The sequence below is a fragment of the Python bivittatus genome, unplaced genomic scaffold, assembly GCF_059951505.1.
Source record: "Python bivittatus isolate LINGU-HERP-01145 unplaced genomic scaffold, Pbiv_v1 ctg000580_np1212, whole genome shotgun sequence".
NCBI lineage: Eukaryota > Metazoa > Chordata > Lepidosauria > Squamata > Pythonidae > Python > Python bivittatus.
The window spans coordinates 9,769,079-9,787,679 of NW_028277087.1; the positions used below are offsets into that span (position 1 = coordinate 9,769,079).

General features: G+C 42.5%; 1 protein-coding gene across 1 annotated transcript in view; it reads left to right on the top strand.

Annotated features, from left to right (window-relative positions):
• ELL (elongation factor for RNA polymerase II) overlaps positions 1–18,601 on the top strand; it is a 47,668-nt gene that overhangs the window by 22,888 nt on the left and 6,179 nt on the right. Inside the window, exons 2-8 of the mRNA XM_007434753.4 lie at positions 552–599; positions 5,392–5,513; positions 5,800–5,963; positions 9,354–9,607; positions 10,477–10,601; positions 14,983–15,079; positions 16,320–16,788. Coding sequence (XP_007434815.1) covers positions 552–599; positions 5,392–5,513; positions 5,800–5,963; positions 9,354–9,607; positions 10,477–10,601; positions 14,983–15,079; positions 16,320–16,788 — 1,279 coding nt within the window. The remainder of the gene's footprint in view (positions 1–551; positions 600–5,391; positions 5,514–5,799; positions 5,964–9,353; positions 9,608–10,476; positions 10,602–14,982; positions 15,080–16,319; positions 16,789–18,601) is intronic.

The window sequence follows — 18,601 nt, forward strand, 5'->3', positions numbered from 1 at the left end:
GGAAGGGTACTACTGAGAAAGTCAATCTCTGGGTCTCAGTCTTCCTGATTTTTTTCAAGGTGGGTATGTGGAGCATCCTTTCCCTATTAGGTCTTAAGGAACAAAGCTAAATGTAAATAATCACAATATGGGCAAATCTCCAAAGGTTAAGGGAGGGGGTAGCTGAGAATGATTTCTGGTGGCCATGGGGGTCGGATTATAGTGCACTGGGGAACTTCTCTAACATAAGAGTAAGTCTGGTGGATCAGGTTAGACTCCATTTAGACAATGAGGTACCACTGGAACATTGTAAAGGAAACATATCCCTTCCCTGTTGCTTGATTTTGGCAATTGATATTTCAAAATAAATATCTCTGTACATGAAAGTTCCATTTGGTGTTTGTGGCTAAATAGAGACTTTTAAAATTCTTAAAATTGATAGAATGCTCCTGACCTTTTTTTAAAGCTATCAAATCCATTATTCAGTCTGCTTTACTCAAAGGGAATAACATCACTATTAATGCCTAACAAGTCTTGTGACTCATTATTTTTTCTTTGTTCCCTTTTTGTAGGATTCTGTGGGTCCGAAGCCATCAATCCAGTTTCAAGGAAGTCAAGGGGTAAGTTGAAGGACTGTGCTTGATAGTTAAAATATATACTGGATGTTTGAAAGCCCATTTGACTTTTTCTTTTAAAACTCATGTGAAATTGAACTCAAGGACTACTGCTACACAAAATATGTTAACATGTAATAAAACAAAAGAGAGCACACCAGACAAAGCTATCCATACTATTTAAACAACATACATTAATAAACCATGTAAACCAGTGTTTCCCATCCTGGGCATCTTTGAGATATGTGGACTTCAACTCCCAGTCTTCTTAGCAATGGCTGTAACAACTGGAAATTCTGAAGTTGAAGTCCACACATTGTAAAGCTACCTGGGTTGAAAAACACTGATTTTAATCATTATAAAACTATTATTTTAAGTTACAGTTCAAATATTAAAAGTTCCACTGGTTATAAATATGTATCATAGTGAACACTGATGCTTCCCAGATTTGTTTAGGGAGGCCCCATCTCTAATCCAGAAATAATAATATAGTGCTTGTGGCTGCTAAACATCTTCAACAACTTAGATAGTTGCTCTAGCGTGCAAAATCTCATGAAGCAGCCAGATAAGATTTTTTAAGATTGCCCGGGAGAACCTCAAAATATTGTGTGACTTTTCATAGGATTTCAGAGTTAAACTGCTGAATTTGGGGGTAATTAAATGTGAAAGGGACCATTGTCCAACCTTTCCTTCAACATCTCTTCCTAGTCACCTCCCTTTGCCTTACATGTGAAGACTGTGAAGCAACCAAAGTAGATTGTCTCATACTTTGTGCGTAGAAAAGTTGTAGACTCTGGGTTTGCCCGATAACATGTGGTTCCACACTCCCTCTTCAGTCACGATGAAACTTGGATTGTGTGTGGAAACCTGGCAGCATTTAAGATGGTTGAGGTGTCCCTAACCCAGCATGGGGCTCAGAAGAACTTTCAGAGATCCAAACTGAGTGACCTGCGCTCCTCCCTCTTTGTGGCTTTATAAATCATTCCATATGACCGTGTATGAGCCAAGATGCAGTGATGGGTGCAGGTCATAGCCCGGTGCAGCTTTTCTTGGGAAACATCTTGCCAAATGTGGGAGGGATTCACAAACTAGAGACTGTCAAAATTGCTGATTGCTATTTTAAGCTTATCTGCTTTAAATCCTGCAGTGCTATAGTTAAAATGAAACTGTGTGGTCCGGATAACAGGAGTAAATGGAGGAAGAGGAGGAGGGACCTGAATGAACTTGATTAGACACTTAACTGTGGATATAAAACCTAAGCTGCAAAGCTTTTGAATTGGAAGAGCAGTCACTCACCTATAATTGTAGCCTGAGGTGAATGAGACAGGAGTTAATTGGCTTGCTTAAAGAGGGAAACTGCTCGGTGGGGGGCAGGCTGAACAGAGGACTGCCAAGGGGGGCTCAGAAGAGTGAGGTGCAGGCATGACCCCTGCTTGCCCTTCTGTCAGCAGTCAATAAATGGCGCTTCCCTGGGAAGGATGCAGAAAGAGGCAAGAAGGGAATCAAGGAAACAAAACTGGCTTGGTTGAAGCAGCTTTTTCACCTTCCAAGACGAGATGATCTGGGAAGATGGCAAAGCGTCCCTGCAAAGGGCAGTCATCGGTTAGCCATAGAAGGAGTGTGCCCAGGATGAACATGGTGTTGCCCTGGCTCTGTGCAACTGAAGGGCAGCTCACACTTCATTCCTCCATTCACCGGGCAGCTGAGGGTCATTGGGAGGCTGCACCCAGCTATACTTTCAACATGTGTACTAATCTTTAAAAACATTAGGGCTTTTAAAGGAGGCCTAAAAGAAGAAAAAATAGGGAGTCAGTGACAATCTTGGAAAGATTTATATATTCAGTCTTTACTACTGCTGAATTCATTGGGCAGGTTTGTGGAGGGTATGATTCTTGCCATAGATGGAAAGATTTTAAAATAAAACCCCATGGTTAGACACAGTCTACCTTGTCGACCAGCCTTTGACGACAAACATGTGGTTGATGTTCTACTCTTTGCACAGCTTTTGACCTTGCAGGCATATGGTTGCTAGTTGTTGCAAGAGGTAGCATAGTGGACCTTGGTCTGATCCAGCAGGGCGGTACTGACAATTTGCCAACTTGGCTCTAAATGTGTTTTTCTTGTTACTGTTCTTGGGTCCAAGTGGAGCTGGCAAGAGGTAAGATCCGTCACCTTTACTGTGAGTGCTTGAGGGACAACAGCCAGTACCAGTCTTAATTACTGGGCCGCTGTTCATCACTCCACCCGTATACAGCCTTGTTGATTCTGGTTGAGATTGTATAAGTTACGTCAATGTGGGTGTCCTCCAGATATGTCAGCCTCAATCCCAGAATTCCCCAGTCAGCGTGGCTGTTGTTGGGAGTTCTGGGAGTTGAAGCCTGCATATCTGAGAGTGCCCTTCAGATGTAAGTCTTCCAAACTTCTGAAAGGTCCAGAGGGTTGGGTTTTTTTTAAGCCAGTCCTACTTGAGCTGGCTTCTCTCAGTGCCTCCCTCCCTTAGGGCCTTTCCTTCACTTCATGAACAGAAACTTGAAAGGTCTTAAGATTCAAAATGATCAGGGCTGCAACTGCTTCATGAACTCTGCTGCTAAATAGAGAAGGGCCTTTGTGAGACTTTGTTTTCTGAAGTTCTTTCACTGAAGATGCAATTTCATGAACTTTTCTAGATTAAGCCTGTTTGAAAGTTCTTTAACTTACAGAAGTCTATATAGTACACCAGATGGGAGAGATTCAGAGAGTAACTTAATGTAAGACCAACTTAGTGAGTTCATGAGAGCGACAAGTGGACTTGTGGGAGGTAATGGAATTGAGCGGGGGGTCTCAACCTGAGATAAGAATCTTAGATGAATTTCATAGAAGCAATTTCTTCCATCACTTCTGAGAATCTTCTCAGTTCAGATATTAGTTTCCACTAGAGAACAAAAATGTCATTATTCTATTCTTGGGGATACTTGGCCGAAACTAATCGTTTTCTCATTTTGGTGGTGTTATCTTTGTTTCGAACAATTGCTCACAAGGAGCAAAACCAGCAGCTGCAGCTCTTCTATTTTTAAGGGCAGGTGGTGTCCAGAGGAATAAACAGCAGCAGCCTCAGTCTGCCATCAGAGGGTTTGCTGCATCTGCAGAGAGGCCCAGAGGCCCTCAAGCGTCTGGCATAAATAATAATTCCCAGGGACCAGTGGCAAGATGTGCTCTAGTCCTGAAACAAGCTTGCCTGTAACAGAAACGTTAATTGGGGACTGGAAATCATGCAGGGTGACCCTTTCTGCGCTTCACTGCATTCCTTAGAGGACCTGTGGCTTTCGATCTGTCAAATTTTGCAAAAGCACGAAAGCACCACTACGTATGGGTGGCAGCAGAAGGATGTCAGGGAGTCTGTGGACCTTTTGCTCAGATTCATACTTAGAGCAAAGACGTAGGTCTTCAGGGAGACAGGTGTGCCCTGGCAGGCTTCTTTTCCTCCATCAAGCTGGGGGTCTTTTTATTTGCTTGCTTTAAATAAAAAACTTACTTTTCATGAGGGAGCATGTAAATATAGGTATGGGTATCTCGGGGGGCCATTTTTAATACCTGTGTCCATGACATCATCATAACTTTTGTCAGGCAAGATGCCGTTATGAACCATAATTTGTGGGATGATGTTATGAAACACAAGTCATTGCTTTGATATCATTGGAGCATATAACAGACAGCTATGAACATGTATGCATATAATTTTTCTTTCCTACATGGACACAAGAACATACGTTTGCAATCCACTGGATTTATTAGCAGTCTGCAATTAACTGCAGTGAGCCACTTCTAATCCTCATTTCTTTATTTAGCAGTAAGTGCTTCTGGGCCAGAGTTTTGGCTTCAATAGAACCCCAATATTTTTATTCTCTGCCATTGCCTTTGGTTAATTTCGTGATGGACCACCTTTTCTTGCATTTATCTGGAAGAGCCCCCTCTATGAACCTACCATGAACCAAAATGGGAACACAGAATAAGGATTTTGAGGATTCAGGTTCTGTAGCTTCTCATCCCAAAAGATTCCGTTTCAGGGTCTTCTGTGTTTCATTGTCAGTTTTCTCTTTAAGAGAGATTCTGCCATCCATCTCCTTAATTCTTCTTATTTAATCTTCTCTTTAATAATTTGCATTTACTCTGGTATTGCCTATCTTATTCTGATTATCACTTTGTTTTATTTTTTAAATATAATTTTATTAAGGTTTAAAAATATTACAGTTGGCATTTCTTTAAAAATAGATATTAGTTTTTAATATTATATATAAACAAAATAATATAACTATATAACAATTACTGTTGTGTAAAGGACTATAGATTTTTAAAAATAAACTTAACCTATAATTAAAAAAAAACTATAGCGGAAAAAAAGAAGAAAAAACTCACCTAAGCTACCTGGGAGGAAAAAGTGGGAAAAAAAGACAAAAAGCCCTAGACAAGAAACAAACAACAAAAAACACTTTAAAAATGAAGCGCAGTGAATAAAACCAAAACTTAAAAAAAAAAAACCCCATAAAGAAGAAATAGAAAGATCTTTTCTATACCTGAGACTCTGAAATTTGGACTGCTAATTTAGCCAAGTGGATATCTCACCTTCTCATTTTTTAGGTCCTTAAAGAAGGCTGTATCTCTCTGTGAATAGAAGCACTGGGTTTTCTTTCTATCCCAACTAATGCCAATCTTTTGATTTAATTAGAATTCATAATTGGCTATGCTTTCTTTCACTGGAATTCAGACCTGTTTATCTTTCTTGCTGGGACAAATATTTATATTTCCTATTCTTCTGAAACAGCACATCTCAATACCGAGACCAGACTGCCCAACAGGAGTTCGGACATTTTCCTTTTATCTCTCTAATATTGGCAAGGACAGCCCTCAGGGGAGTTTTGATTGCATCCAGCAATATGTGTCCAGGTGAGGAATGCTCTGTGTTTCCAGGAGCTGCTTCCTGATGTAGAAATGCCTATGTGCTGTCCCCTGCAAAGCCTGATCCGCCTCTTTAAACAAGCGGTGCATCGTGCATGACATGGCACCAAGTAGGCCCCTATAACAAAGGACTTAATGAACTAGAGAATAATACAGGTTGGCAACCCAGAAGGCAACAGAGGCTGGGGTCAAAACAGCTTACTTTCAGTGGGATATAATGAGTAGAGAGATTGTGCCAAAGGCTTAATCCCTGACTTTCACCTTTTTTACACAGCAATGGTAACATTCAGCTGGATTGCCTTGGCAGCATCCAGGACAAAATCACTGTCTGTGCCACCGATGAATCCTACCAGAAGGCAAAGCAAAGCATGGCCTTGGTGGAAGAGGAGACACGGAGCCGGGGAGCTATTGTCATCAAGCCTGGAGGACGCTATGTTGGTAAGTCTGGGGCTTTTGTGCTTTGCACAGAGGTGGATATGTGAGAATTCAGCACTCACCTGGAGGGTGAAATGTTTTAGAATAGTGAAAAGTTCCATATGTAGCCAGTAGTCAGTAGTGATGGTGGCACTTGAAATTACAGACATTTTTTAGGCAAGTACAAGATGACATTTGCAAAATCCTTGTTGCTTATGATTATTTAGGGCAGTGTTTTTCAAACTTGACAACTTTAAGATGTGTGGACTTCAACTCCCAGAACTCCCCAGCCAGCCACAATTCTGGGAGTTGAAGTCCACACATCTTAAAGTTGCCAAGTTTGAAAAACACTGATTTAGAGGTATCCAGCAGTATTCCTCCTTCGATTTTCTATAAAACAGGAGGGAAATGTGCATGCATTTTGAGTAGCAAATAGTAGGGAGACAATCAGTTAAGTCAGCCTTTCTCGCACCTTGTGTCTACCAGCATTCTCAGCAGTGGCCATGCTGCCTGGAGAATTTTGGCATTGGTCCACATAATTGGATGGCACCCAGATTGGTAGGAGGCTGGCTAAGTAGACTGCCTGTTGCCCACCACCATTTCACTCTTCCTTTCATCAAAACCAAGTGTCAGATTCTTACACAGCCTCCTATTTGTCACCTAGAGCATTTCCAACAAAGGGTCTCTCAGTGTAATGTTTTGAGAACTACCTAATCAAATGGAATAGCTCCAAAGAGGCTGAAGTGCCACAGCACAGGAGTTGCTCCCCTTCACACATTCACTAGATGCAGCATTTCTGATGCCTTCCTATCTCAGATCCAAGGAGAGAGATCTTCCCATCCTCTTGTCTCAGCCAGTGTTTCTCCCTCCTCCTCAGCAAATCTCAACTTGCAAACTGTAGGGGTTTATAGGTTGTGGTTGGCAAGTTATCCTTGACTCATCATTTTCTGAGTCAGTTAGAAGTTTCAAGCAGGCCAAAAGTCAAGCATTCAGGAAGGAAGTATGGTGTGTTCTTCTGTTCTGGGGAAAAAAACGGGTTGCTGGAGCAGTCCTTATCAGAGAATCAGTGGAGGAGGTTGACTTGCTAATGCAGTGTTTCTCAGCCTTGGCAACTCTAAGATGTGTGGGCTTCAAGTCCCAGAATGCTGGCTAGGGAATTCTGGGACTTGAAGTCCACACATCTTAAAGTTGCCAAGGTTGAGAACCACTGTGCTAGTGTATAGGAAGCTATGTGCCTTAAATTAAACCATAGGGGTTGGACTGGGAGAATGTCTCCTCTCACGTAGGTGAGCCTTCCTGGATATGGCTGCTTAATTGCATGTGTATCTCCTCACTCTACTGTGTTAATTGATGCTGGCCTGAGTGGGGTATTTTTTTGCCCAAGATATAGCTGGAAATATATTCTTGTTTCTTTTTCTAAACTAAATGCCTTTTATAAAGCTCCTCAACAATCTAGGCTCTGTGCCGAAACTGTCAAACCAAAGACAAACGTCATCTTCAGGTGTCACAATAGCTGGAAATATATTCTTGTTTCTTTTTCTAAACTAAATGCCTTTTATAAAGCTCCTCAACAATCTAGGCTCTGTGCCGAAACTGTCAAACCAAAGACAAACGTCATCTTCAGGTGTCACAATCTAGCAAGATGTATTTAATTGTTTTTAAAAAAGGGTTAGATATACACAGAGACAGAAAGGTTCTTAGAGAATGATTAACATTGTTTTTGCCCTGTATTTGATTTTGGCCTTTCACATGGGTTTTACTCCATTGTCATATCTCGATCAAATTTGGGGGGTGGGGGAGCATTTTTTTTTTTTAATGAAACATTTTCAAAACCCATAAGAAATCTTGGATGTGAAATAAACTATGGGGAAATTTCTGTGAAGGTTAAGTATGCACGTTCAGAACTGGGGCAGCTGTCCCCAATTCGTGGCATGAGAAATAGTGTTGGTTTCTGTGTCTCTCTAGAAGCTGGTGGCTAAGATGATATGGCCACCATGTGGAAAGTACACACAGGTATCAAGATAGCTGGCCCTAATAGCTTGTACTGATAATTTCTGAATGCTAAGAGAAGTTCAGAGTTATGCATGAGAGCCAGTTTGGTGTAGTGGTTAAGGCACCAGTCTAGAAACCAGGAGTCTGTGGGTTCTAATCCCACCTTAGGCACAAAGCCAGCTGGGTGACTTTGGGCCAGTCATTCTCACCCTAGGAAGGAGGCAATGACTAGCCACTTCCGAAAACTGCGGGGACCTGTCCAGGCAGTCACCAGGAGTCAGCACTGACTCAAAAGCACAGAAGAGAGAGAGAGAAGTTCAGAGGTGGTGGGCTCCCCTTAATTGGATCCCTTAATTGGATATGTTCAAATGGAGGCTGGACAGCTAACTGTCTGGGAAGCTACAGTTTGCATTCCTGTTTTCGATTAAATGGCCCCTTCCAACTGCAGGATTCTGTGATTCTTTGCAGGTGTAACCTAACCTATCTAAAAAGTTGTAGGTTGGGGAAGGCTACTGTTAGTGTCCTGCATCACAGCAGGTTTGTCCAAATGGGGGAAAAATCCTTAAGCAGGCTTTGTGAAGTGAGGACTTACCAGTAAGGATTAGAACAATGGAGTACACTGTTTACTGCAAACAGAAAAAGGAATGGTATGTGTCAGTCGGTTATTACAAATAGAGAGGCTGCGTACATGTCAGTGTCTGAATTGGACCAGGAGCCATTTATCATGGAATCATAGAGCTGAAAGGAACAATGCTGGCCACTGAGTTGACCTCCCTGCTGTGTGTAGGAATCAAAATTAAAGCATTCATGACAGATGGCTGAACTCTATGGAAGTATTCAGTAATAGAGGGGGCTAAGATGGAATGACCCATAGAAGTTTTGATAGGGGTTCATAGCCACAGTGACATCTGCATTAGCTGCAAAAGCACAATATATGCTTTTAAGGAGAACTACCTTTGAAATTGTTCAGAAACTTCAGCTGTCCTAGATCCAGGCCACTTAGAGGGAAGATGGGACTCTCTTGTTACAACAGCTTCATTGGTTCCTGTCCTTTTCAAGAGATAATCCAAGGGGCTTGTTGCAACTCATAACTGATTTGGCTGTAGATCACCTAAAGACCTGTCTTTGGAGCTTATCCACCCAGGACACATTGCAATAGTTATAAATCTGTATTTTTGCTTCATCGCCATTCTGGTTGACCCAGTGCTGCCTATTTCTTATTAAAAGAAAGAATCTCAGAGTCGAGAACTGCAGAATTGACTTAGATGTTAATAACTTGTGCTTTGTTGTATATGCTTAGTGTTTCAGAGGCTGTATGAATATTAATTCCAGGTTGGCTTTGTCTAAAAAGAATAAAATAGATCCTGTTACTGATCAAGCTCCTGTTTTCTGTTCTCTCTCCCAACTTTCCCTGAACCATAGGAAAGACAGTTAAGATGCGTAAACCTGCACCAGGAGTTTCCGACGCTGTTCCCTCACGTATACGCCCAACACCTGTCAACCTCGCCAGCGCCATCAAGAAGGGCAATAGTGCCGTCTCCCAGAGGCCTTTCAAAGATAGGGTGATGCACTTGCTGGCCCTCAAGCCTTATAAGAAACCAGAGCTTCTCCTTAGGTTGCAAAAAGATGGCCTTTCTTTGCAAGATAAGGATTCCTTGGACAGCCTCTTGCAGCAGGTAAATGTATGTTTGGGATATTGTCATAAAATACCCACATGCACCTGTGGCCATTGTTCCAATGAAGAAATCTTCACTGAGGTTTGCTAGAGGTTGTTCACTAATGTATCTAAATCAGTGTTTCTCAACCGTGGCAACTTTCAGATGTGTGGCTGACTGGGGAGTTCTGGGAGTTGAAGTCCACACATCTGAAAGTTGCCAAGATTGAGAAACACTGATCTAAATGAAGCATCTCCATGCAGATGCAGTCTACCACTGAAGTCACCCACTAGGGAAAGGCCATTACCTCATAGTTGCTTATTGTTGGTTGCTGTTGGATTCTTAATATTGTATTAGATGAGCACTATTTTAGAAAATGTAAGAAAGAATGTACTGTAGTCAGGAGAAATAGGACAGGAACATATCTCTGGCTCTGAGCAGTCCTTGTATGCGGCTCTCACTTTGCTTCTTTGTTCTTACCAGATTTGAGATTTACCCTTTGCTTTCAGTAAAAGATCACTCAGGGAGCAGAATAAATTACAGGGGGATTTTCCTCAAAATTGTAATCCTATTGTTCAAGTTCTTAAAATCTTGGGTTCTTTCTCCTGGCCACTAAGGAGTACAGAATTAGACTGTGAAGCTTTTGTTCCACATCCATGAGAGCTAGAACCTTTTCAGTCTCACAAGCAAAGCCTTTTCTAAGATGCTGAATCCTGCTCCAAATGAATGGCTTGGCAAAATGTAAAAACCCCACAGATGTGTGGTTTTCATGCTGCCCTTGTGCAATTAAGTGCTTCTCTGGTGCTTTTAGAAGGCTGCAATTATACTTGGTCTCTCTGGCTTCCACCCAGCGCATTTAAATTCCTGCTCCCTTTCCCCCTGTCCCACAGGTTGCAAATGTGAATGCCAAAGACAGCACATGCACCCTGAAAGATTATCTTTACAAAGAAGTGCAGAAGGACTGGCCTGGCTACTCAGAAGGAGACCAGCAGCTGCTGAAAAGGATTCTTTTCCGGTAGGAGCTCCAGGGTCTCTTTCAGAATCCGCGCCAGTCAGTTGACATACTTAACTGTACCTTAATAATGGGTGTTAGGATTTATGTAAGGTTTATTTGCCTATTTATTTATTTGTTTGGGTCTCACTCCTTGGTGAGTCTGGTGGCTTACAGATCAAAAGAAAAACAATACATGTAAAAAGAGATCATGGCTGACCAGAAGAACAAAACACCCCAGCCATAAGCCAAGCCAAACCAAAGGGGGCTCCACAACCACCCTGTCCCAAGGCCTGGGAGAAGAATCAGGTTTTTAGTAGTTTCCTGGACATCATAAGGGTGGGAGCTGCACAGATCTCTGGAGGTACATCATACCAGAGGGCAGGCCTTACAACAGAGTATATGTACTTCCTGGTCCCTGTAAGATGATACTGTTGGATTAACAGGATCTAGAGTGCACCACCCTGCTTGATTGTACCAGCTGAGCAGAAACAAGAAGTATAATACTGATCCAAAATAGTCACTAAGGGGGTTCTTCCCCTGCCCTCCCCCCTGCCCCCCAGTCACTAATAAGTTTCCTCATTGGCTTGCTTTGTCTCAGGATCCTCTGTTTTTGGAGAATGTTCTGTGGCAAGAACAGGCAGAAGGAAGACTGAAATCTCCTGGTAGATTGTTGGAGACTGGCAAGAGTTTCTTATTCCCTCTGACAACGATAAAAATGACAAATATTTTTCTCTTTCAAAATTAAGCTGTTAGGATAGCTAATTTTTACTCTCAGATCAGACCAGCTGTGGTTCATACTGGTGCAGTAGATCACTGCCTCCACTCCTATCATCTTTTTGCAACTTGCTTTTATGGATGGCGATGGAAGCATGTTTTTGAGGGGAACAACCATTTAAAAAGAGTGGAATTCACAAAGGCCAAAGTTTGCTGCGTCCTTACTCTTGCCATTGTTTTTGATGGAGTTGTTGGATGGAAACTCCAAACATACCTCCTCATTGGCCATGCTGGCTTGGGCTGCTCAGTTCAACAATGTCAAGAAATGCACAGATTTCCTACCCCAGTTAAGTACCCTGGCCCTTCCTGGAAGCTGCAGGTTGCTCTGCTGTCTGTTTTATGGAAGCTTCTTTGCTTCTGTTGACCTTTTCCTAATTGACGAATTCTTGTTTTGTGTATTGACCCAAGAGAGTAGACATCATAGACAAATCAGATGGGGGGAGGTGGCAGCAGGGGGCAAATGAAGGAGGAAAGCAGTTTGAGCGCAACAGAGTGAAGGGATAACTTTTAATTGTGCTTCTATAATCATCCTCATATTACATTGGATTACAGATCTCATTATCCCTCCAGCTAGCATAATTATACCAGTTGAAGGGGGAACATGCATACAGTAGAGGGTCTGGATCATTTAGTGCGGTTCACATTACTATTCAGCCACAAAGTTCACTGGTAGCTTTGAGGATAAATAAGGCAAGGTAGGGGAAAAGATATAGAAAAAAATCATATACACCCCCTGAACTCTTGGAAGATGTAGTTATGAAGTATATTTGAGCAGAACCTCTTTTTGCCTTCTGTATCCATGCAGTTGTGTGTCTATGTGCATGCTGTGATTCTGCACCAGTGCAGAAAACGTGGAATAGCTTTAGAATCTCAGTTTTAATTTATAGTAGTCCAGAGTTGGGACTGACAGAGGCTAAGCCCAAGAACCTGTTGCTAAACTGCATTTCCACTAATCCCGTACCACTGTTCATGCTGATTAAGAATACTAGGAATTATTCCACCACATTTCCTTATTCCTCAATCATCCCTGTTGTGCTCTAGATCAGTATTTCTCAACCTCAGCAACCGGTTGAGAAACACTGCTCTAGATGCCTGGGAAAATAAAGCTTAGAAACCTATGGCTAAAATCTGCATGAAATTGCAGGATCCTGGGAGGTGATAAATCATGATTTTCGTATTTGGAGGATGGGGGATCAGCAGCCTACTCTTAGGGGCAAGCAAAATAGATCAAGGAGGACAGAATAAGAGAAATTGAGCCGGTTTACAAAACTTGCCCTTTGCTTTTCTTGGGACAAAATATGGAATGCCCAGTCACAGAATTATATTGTAATACTGAAATACACCTCTGTTTGCCACCTTCTGGGCTTCTCTTGGTTCATTTTTGTTTGCCCAGGCGGCTGCATCCGTTCCATAGTCTATTTTTAGGTTACTGCTTATCCACATGCCAAAAAATATATATGAGAAGGAAGGGGTGTAAAAGTCACCACCTCCTTCTCCCCTGGAGGACTTAAGTTGATACAACTGTTCCACTCCATGGCCTGTTTCTGTGCAGTCTGGGTATAATTTGTAATTTTCCATTTAATTATAATTCAGTAGTTGGGTTTCAGTGCCCATCAGTCCCCCTCATTTGCCAAAGAAAACTCCTGGTCTTTCAGATTCTTGTTAAACCAACAGCGTCTCTTCTCTGTGCCAGCTGGGCTTACAAACTGTGGAAACTGTTCAAACAGGACAGGAAAAAGGAAAGAGAGTTCTTGTTTGCTTTAGCAAAAAAGGAAAAAAAATCAAATGAAAAACATGGCAATAGAAACAGAAGACTAGAAACAGAAGACGTGACAAATGGAGGAAATTGAGCCATCTCTTGCTTAATTGGCAGTGGGGAAGAGCAGCATTTGTGTGAGTCCTGCCTGTGTTTCCTATACACACATGTGCATGCGTGCATGCTGGCAACCCCCCCCCCCATGTAGCACTGGGGGTGGGGACAGGGGAACTCCCAGGGTCTGCCCAGGCGAAACAGGCACCTTTAAGGTAAAAAGCAGAATGTTGGGCATTTATTTGTTTATTAGATTTGTATCCCGCTTTTTGTCTAGAAGCTCAAGGTGGCATACTGTACATAATGCTCACTCTTCCTGTTTGTCCCCACAACAGCAACCCTGAGAGGTAGGTTGGGCTGAAAGAGAAAGGGAGAGAGAGAGAGCAACTGGCCCAAAGTCCTCTGGGGAGCTTCTGTGGTTAAGAGGCACTTGAACTTTGGTTTCCCTCCTCCTAGTCCAGCCCCTTCCTCACTGCACCAGCCTTGCTCAGGTCGAGAGGGAGGGGCTGGCCCAGAGTCCCCCAGGGAGCTTTTGTGGCTGGGGTGGGGACTAGAACCCAGGCTTCACTACTTCTAGTCCAGGACCCTCTCCACTACACCACACCGGCACTCTTTTTTTTACCCCAAATGCTCTTAAGCTTTGGAAGGATGCCTTTATTCCAGTGATGAGTAAAATCACCAGCACCCACTTGAAGGAGTGGAATGTACTGAATATTTCCTTGCATAGTTTTCTGAGGCAAAAGAGGGGCTTATGGTGGGATCTGAACTTCTAAAACATGTACCAACTTTAAGTGCTGTTTGAAGCAATAGAAAACAACTTCCTTGTTTTCTTAGGCCTGCTTTGATACTCCTTTCTTCCTCCATAATTATCCAAACCAGTCAAATAAAGTACTTTATATCCTATTTATAACCTCTCCCCCTCTCCTAATAAAACTGAGAGGGAACACTTTTCAGAGCTGATTAAAACCCTTACCAAAATGTTGCTGGGAGTCGGGTGGCACATACATTTAACTACTTCTCTGTTTTCAGCTCTCTTTATCCAAGAAATTTTCTGCTTCAGTTATCAGCCCTCCCAATTTTCAACCTACTGGGAATTTTGAATGTCACCTTTTCAAATAGGTTGTTGAATAAACACATTTATTTTAAATTTATGTATGTATTACTGATGTCTCCAAGCCCAAAAATTCCCTTTTTATAGAACCAAAACTGAACCAAACCCTAAAATGAATTGCTTTCAACCCTTCTTTGGTCTTCTCTTAAACAAAAGCAATTAATTATTGTATTGATGCAATTACAGGGTGGCTATGAAAGGTAATATGTCCAGGCAAGGACATATAATATAATATGTCCAGGCAAGTAATATGTCCAAAGCAAAGACCAGCATTGACTAGAGAAGTAGCATAAGCTTCACCAGAAATTGTACCTTCCAACTCTGTTGGTAGTATATGAATTGAAAAAAATAGATTGTATTATTTGGTGTCTACCATATCTAGATGCAGTACAGGGAAAGAAAATGGGCAACAAAGTTATATGATCACATAGAAGGCCTCAGTGTACCAAAGACTGAGTGCTGATTCAATGAATAAAAGAGGAAAATGAATACATAGGTTTGTGTGAGCTTCCTGTCAAGTACTCTTACGTGGCTTCATAATATTCCAATATGTAATAAATCCCTTCCACCGTTGTATAAGTTTTGTTTTAAAAACAAACATTTGGCACTATTGATCTGGGATGTTTTAACTTGCTCTTGGCTTCTGTCAGTGATGCTTTGCTTGACAGCCAGTTCTGAACGCCAATGCCATGCTGTGCTTTTTCCAGGAAACTCTGCCAGCCACAGAATCCCAGCTGCGTCCCTGAGAATTCTGCTCCCAGTCCTCCAAGAGATACCGCAAACGTTTCTTCCTCCCCTCCCCAGGTAGGTGGGAAGCTTTTAAGGCTTACATATTATCCAGTACACAAGGTTGATGAACATTTTCAGGTGGATCACACAGTTTCAGAGTTTAGTGATCAAGCAGGCTCACATGCATATACAAATACAGTTGCACGCCTTGCTGTTGTCTTAAAAAACACACATTCTTATTTTAGTGAAAGCTTAGCTCAGACCCAGGGGTTATACAAAGTGGTTCTCCAAGCCCATGCTGGCTGGACTTGGTGTGCTGCAACTGTTACCCCATATCTGCCTTCCTCTTATCTCCCATACTGTCAAAAGGTGATTTGTAATCAAGGCTTCGTAACTTTGCTTCCCCTGGTGATTTATGGCTGCCCTCAGGATTGCTCCAGCTTCTTCTTCAACTGGAGGCTGCCTGGGAGCTGCTCAGTGATCCCTTCCTCTCCAGCTCCTCGGTGAGGAGTAAGGCTGCTAATCCCCAGCAACCAAACCACTGCACCCTTTCCAATGTCAGATTTGAATCAAGGGCTGTGCCTGCAGGTTCCATGAGATTTCTTGCTTCTTCTTTGCGGGAGGGATCAGTGGTGGTAGAGATGCTTTTCCTCTCCCCTCCCCACCAAAAATAGAGAAAAAACAGGCTCAGTCTCCAGGGATCTGGAGAGATCTTGAGCAGCCCTGCTGAGAAAAGTTTCTGTGACTGACATTGGAAGTTGTTTTGGTCAGGCTAGTAGGACTTGGCAAGAGGGATGGACAGTTTCATCTAGGAAAATGTAAGCTTTCAGCATCCCTGTTTTATTTATTTATTTTTTTTATATATACACACACACACGGTTTATCTGCTAACTTTAGAGTTTCCCCAGCCTTCCAGAATTCTGGGAGTTGAAGTCCACACATCTTAAACTTGCCAAGTTTAAAAAACACTGCTTTAGACACTGGTACAAAAAAAAATCTGCTTGAATATTCCAAATGTTACAAAACTGCCTAACTGCCAAAGGAGGAGACATCTGTAGAATAACAGGAAGGCAGGCTTGGGCAGGAGAACTCTGCGTACAGAGGGAAAGCACTATAACACCAGTATAGCAATATTGTGGGCACTTATTTTTCTAGGAAAAATCAGTAAAAGCCAAAACGAACAGAAAGGTAGCCTTGTATCACCCCCTAGTGGCAAGAAATATTTTTTCCTATGAAGTAAGTCCAGTTCTTTGAATTTGTGTGCTTTTTAAACATTGTTTTCATTTTTAATCTTGTTTCCATTTCCTTTCCTTAGAAACGATCCCAGCCCCTGGACTTTATTGACCCATTGTCCAACAAAAAGCCAAGGATCTCTCACTGTGCCCAAAGGACTCGGCCCACTTTCAACGGCAAGCTCAACTCTGCCAACGGGAAGGAGGCCTCTTTGCCCACAATGGCGGCGGCCGATTCAGTCAGCTCTAGCTCTCTTTTGCCCACTCTGGAGCTGCCCAGGCCTCATGACCCGCTTGCTGACGTCAGCAACGATCTGAACCATAACGGCAAAGACTTTGAGATGGCGGAGCCGGCCGAGAGGCGGACAGCAAGCCGGTCGGCTGCGGACCCTGCCCAGATGAGCAAACACAATTGCGGTGTGCACTCAAAATCCAGGAAGAAGAAGCATAAGGAGCGAGAAAGAAAGGAGGAGCAGCAACAAGTCCGCGAGAAGCCAAACTGTGAACTAAAGAAGGGTGGCTCAAAAATGAGCCCCTCACAAGACACTGCAGGTGAGGATGGGGCCCATCCGGGGAACTGATGAATTTGATGGTGCTTCAGATTCAGAGGCAAAATGGGACTTTGTAACACATGAGAGAGCTCCTGTGGCATCTGTCTGCAGCTGTTTAAAGCAGCTATATCTTTCTCAGTGATCAGGCAGCAACTGTGCAATCCCAGGAAAAGACAGATTGCTACATGCCCACCTTGTATGCTCTGAAACACCTCTTTGTCTCTAAATCCAAAGCACTGCACAGCCCTAGAATTTAGTCAGATTTAAAGCTGCAAACACTTGCATAGGAGAGAAAAAAAGAAATAGCTATTTAAAAGCATAGTTCGTTTGGTTCTAAATGATGTGTACGTTATCTTGCATTAAGTGGCATCTTCAGAAGCATTACCCTCTGCAAGAGAAAAGGAGGATCCCTCATCTAAGACAGGGTTCCTCAACCTCAGCAACTTTAAGATGGGTGGACTTCAACTCCCAGAATCCTCCCAGGTTGAGGAACCCTGATCTAAGAAACTCAGTGCATCCTGCAGAAGAGGCATTCTGTCATGTATGTAGAAGATGCTTCTTCCAAAGTGACACTTGTCAATCATAATGTTTAGCAGCAGTTTGCCTAAGGATAAAAGGTGTAAATGAGCAACTTTCTAAAAAAACCCAAAGTATCTGCTTAATTCCTCAATTAAGGCTGTAATCCTAAGATTCCTGGGGCCATACGAATGGGCACCAGAGAGGAAAACCAAACATTAGACTCTCTCTCCCATTTCCTTGCTTGGTTTTAGGGCTTATGCTTTGCAGTGGGGTTGCTAATACTGGATTGACCCAGAAGGGGATGTGGTGAAAACTGCACAGTCCCCAGGCTATTGTGATATTAAGACAAACTGTTGGGCCTAATATATACATTTTTTTTTAATTGAAAAAAAAAGATGGGAACTTCTTCCATTATGTCTTATGTCTAAAAATAGGGATAAGTATGTGTAGCAGTGCATAGCATTACTAAGTTTGTGAACATTCATCACAAGATTGCCAGTGTTGATTTTTAAACAAGATCACAAGAGTGCCAGTCTGGAATGGCCCCCAGTGCCAGTCCTCTTCCTCCACAGTGCGCACCCCGCCAGTGGTGGTAATTAATATTTAACTTACCACATATAGCTGCATGTAATATAAAGTAAGCCATTGTATTAGCAGCAGCAGCAGCAGCAGCAGCAGCAAAGATAGTACCAATAGTTATAGGTGCCTTAGGTGCAATCCCAAAACATCTGGAGCACCACTTGAACACCATTGGCATTGACAAAATCACCATCAGTCCATTGCGAAAGGCAGCTTTGCTTGGAACATCTGCATATCCCAGGTTCTTTTATCCTCAATAGGTGGATAAAAATGCCAAATCCAGTCTAAACATCTGGCTGACTGTGCAACCAACCATAATAATAATAATAATAGAACAGAAGGTGGCTGTTAGCATGCTAACAATTCCCCAGCCAGCATGTTAACAGAAAAAGGATTGCCTGATACTACTTGAAACTGGGTGTTAACTACTCTTGTGTCCAAGTAGGTTCTCCATGGGGCTTCACAAAATTTGTCTCTGGTTTCCAAAGCCCCCATCCCTCTTGTCTTTCATCACCAGTAAATCAGGAATGGGGGTCTGATCTGGACCCCTCTTTGCTTTATTGTGATGTTTTTATGATGGCTGTTATTAGATCTTCCATGATACCATCTTTGCTTGTTGTTGTGATTGTTGTAGTAGAGTATTTGTACCAGTCTACAGTGGTGAAATACAAAGATTGAAGTAGGAGAGAAGTTCATGTTTCCAGTTATCTTGGAGG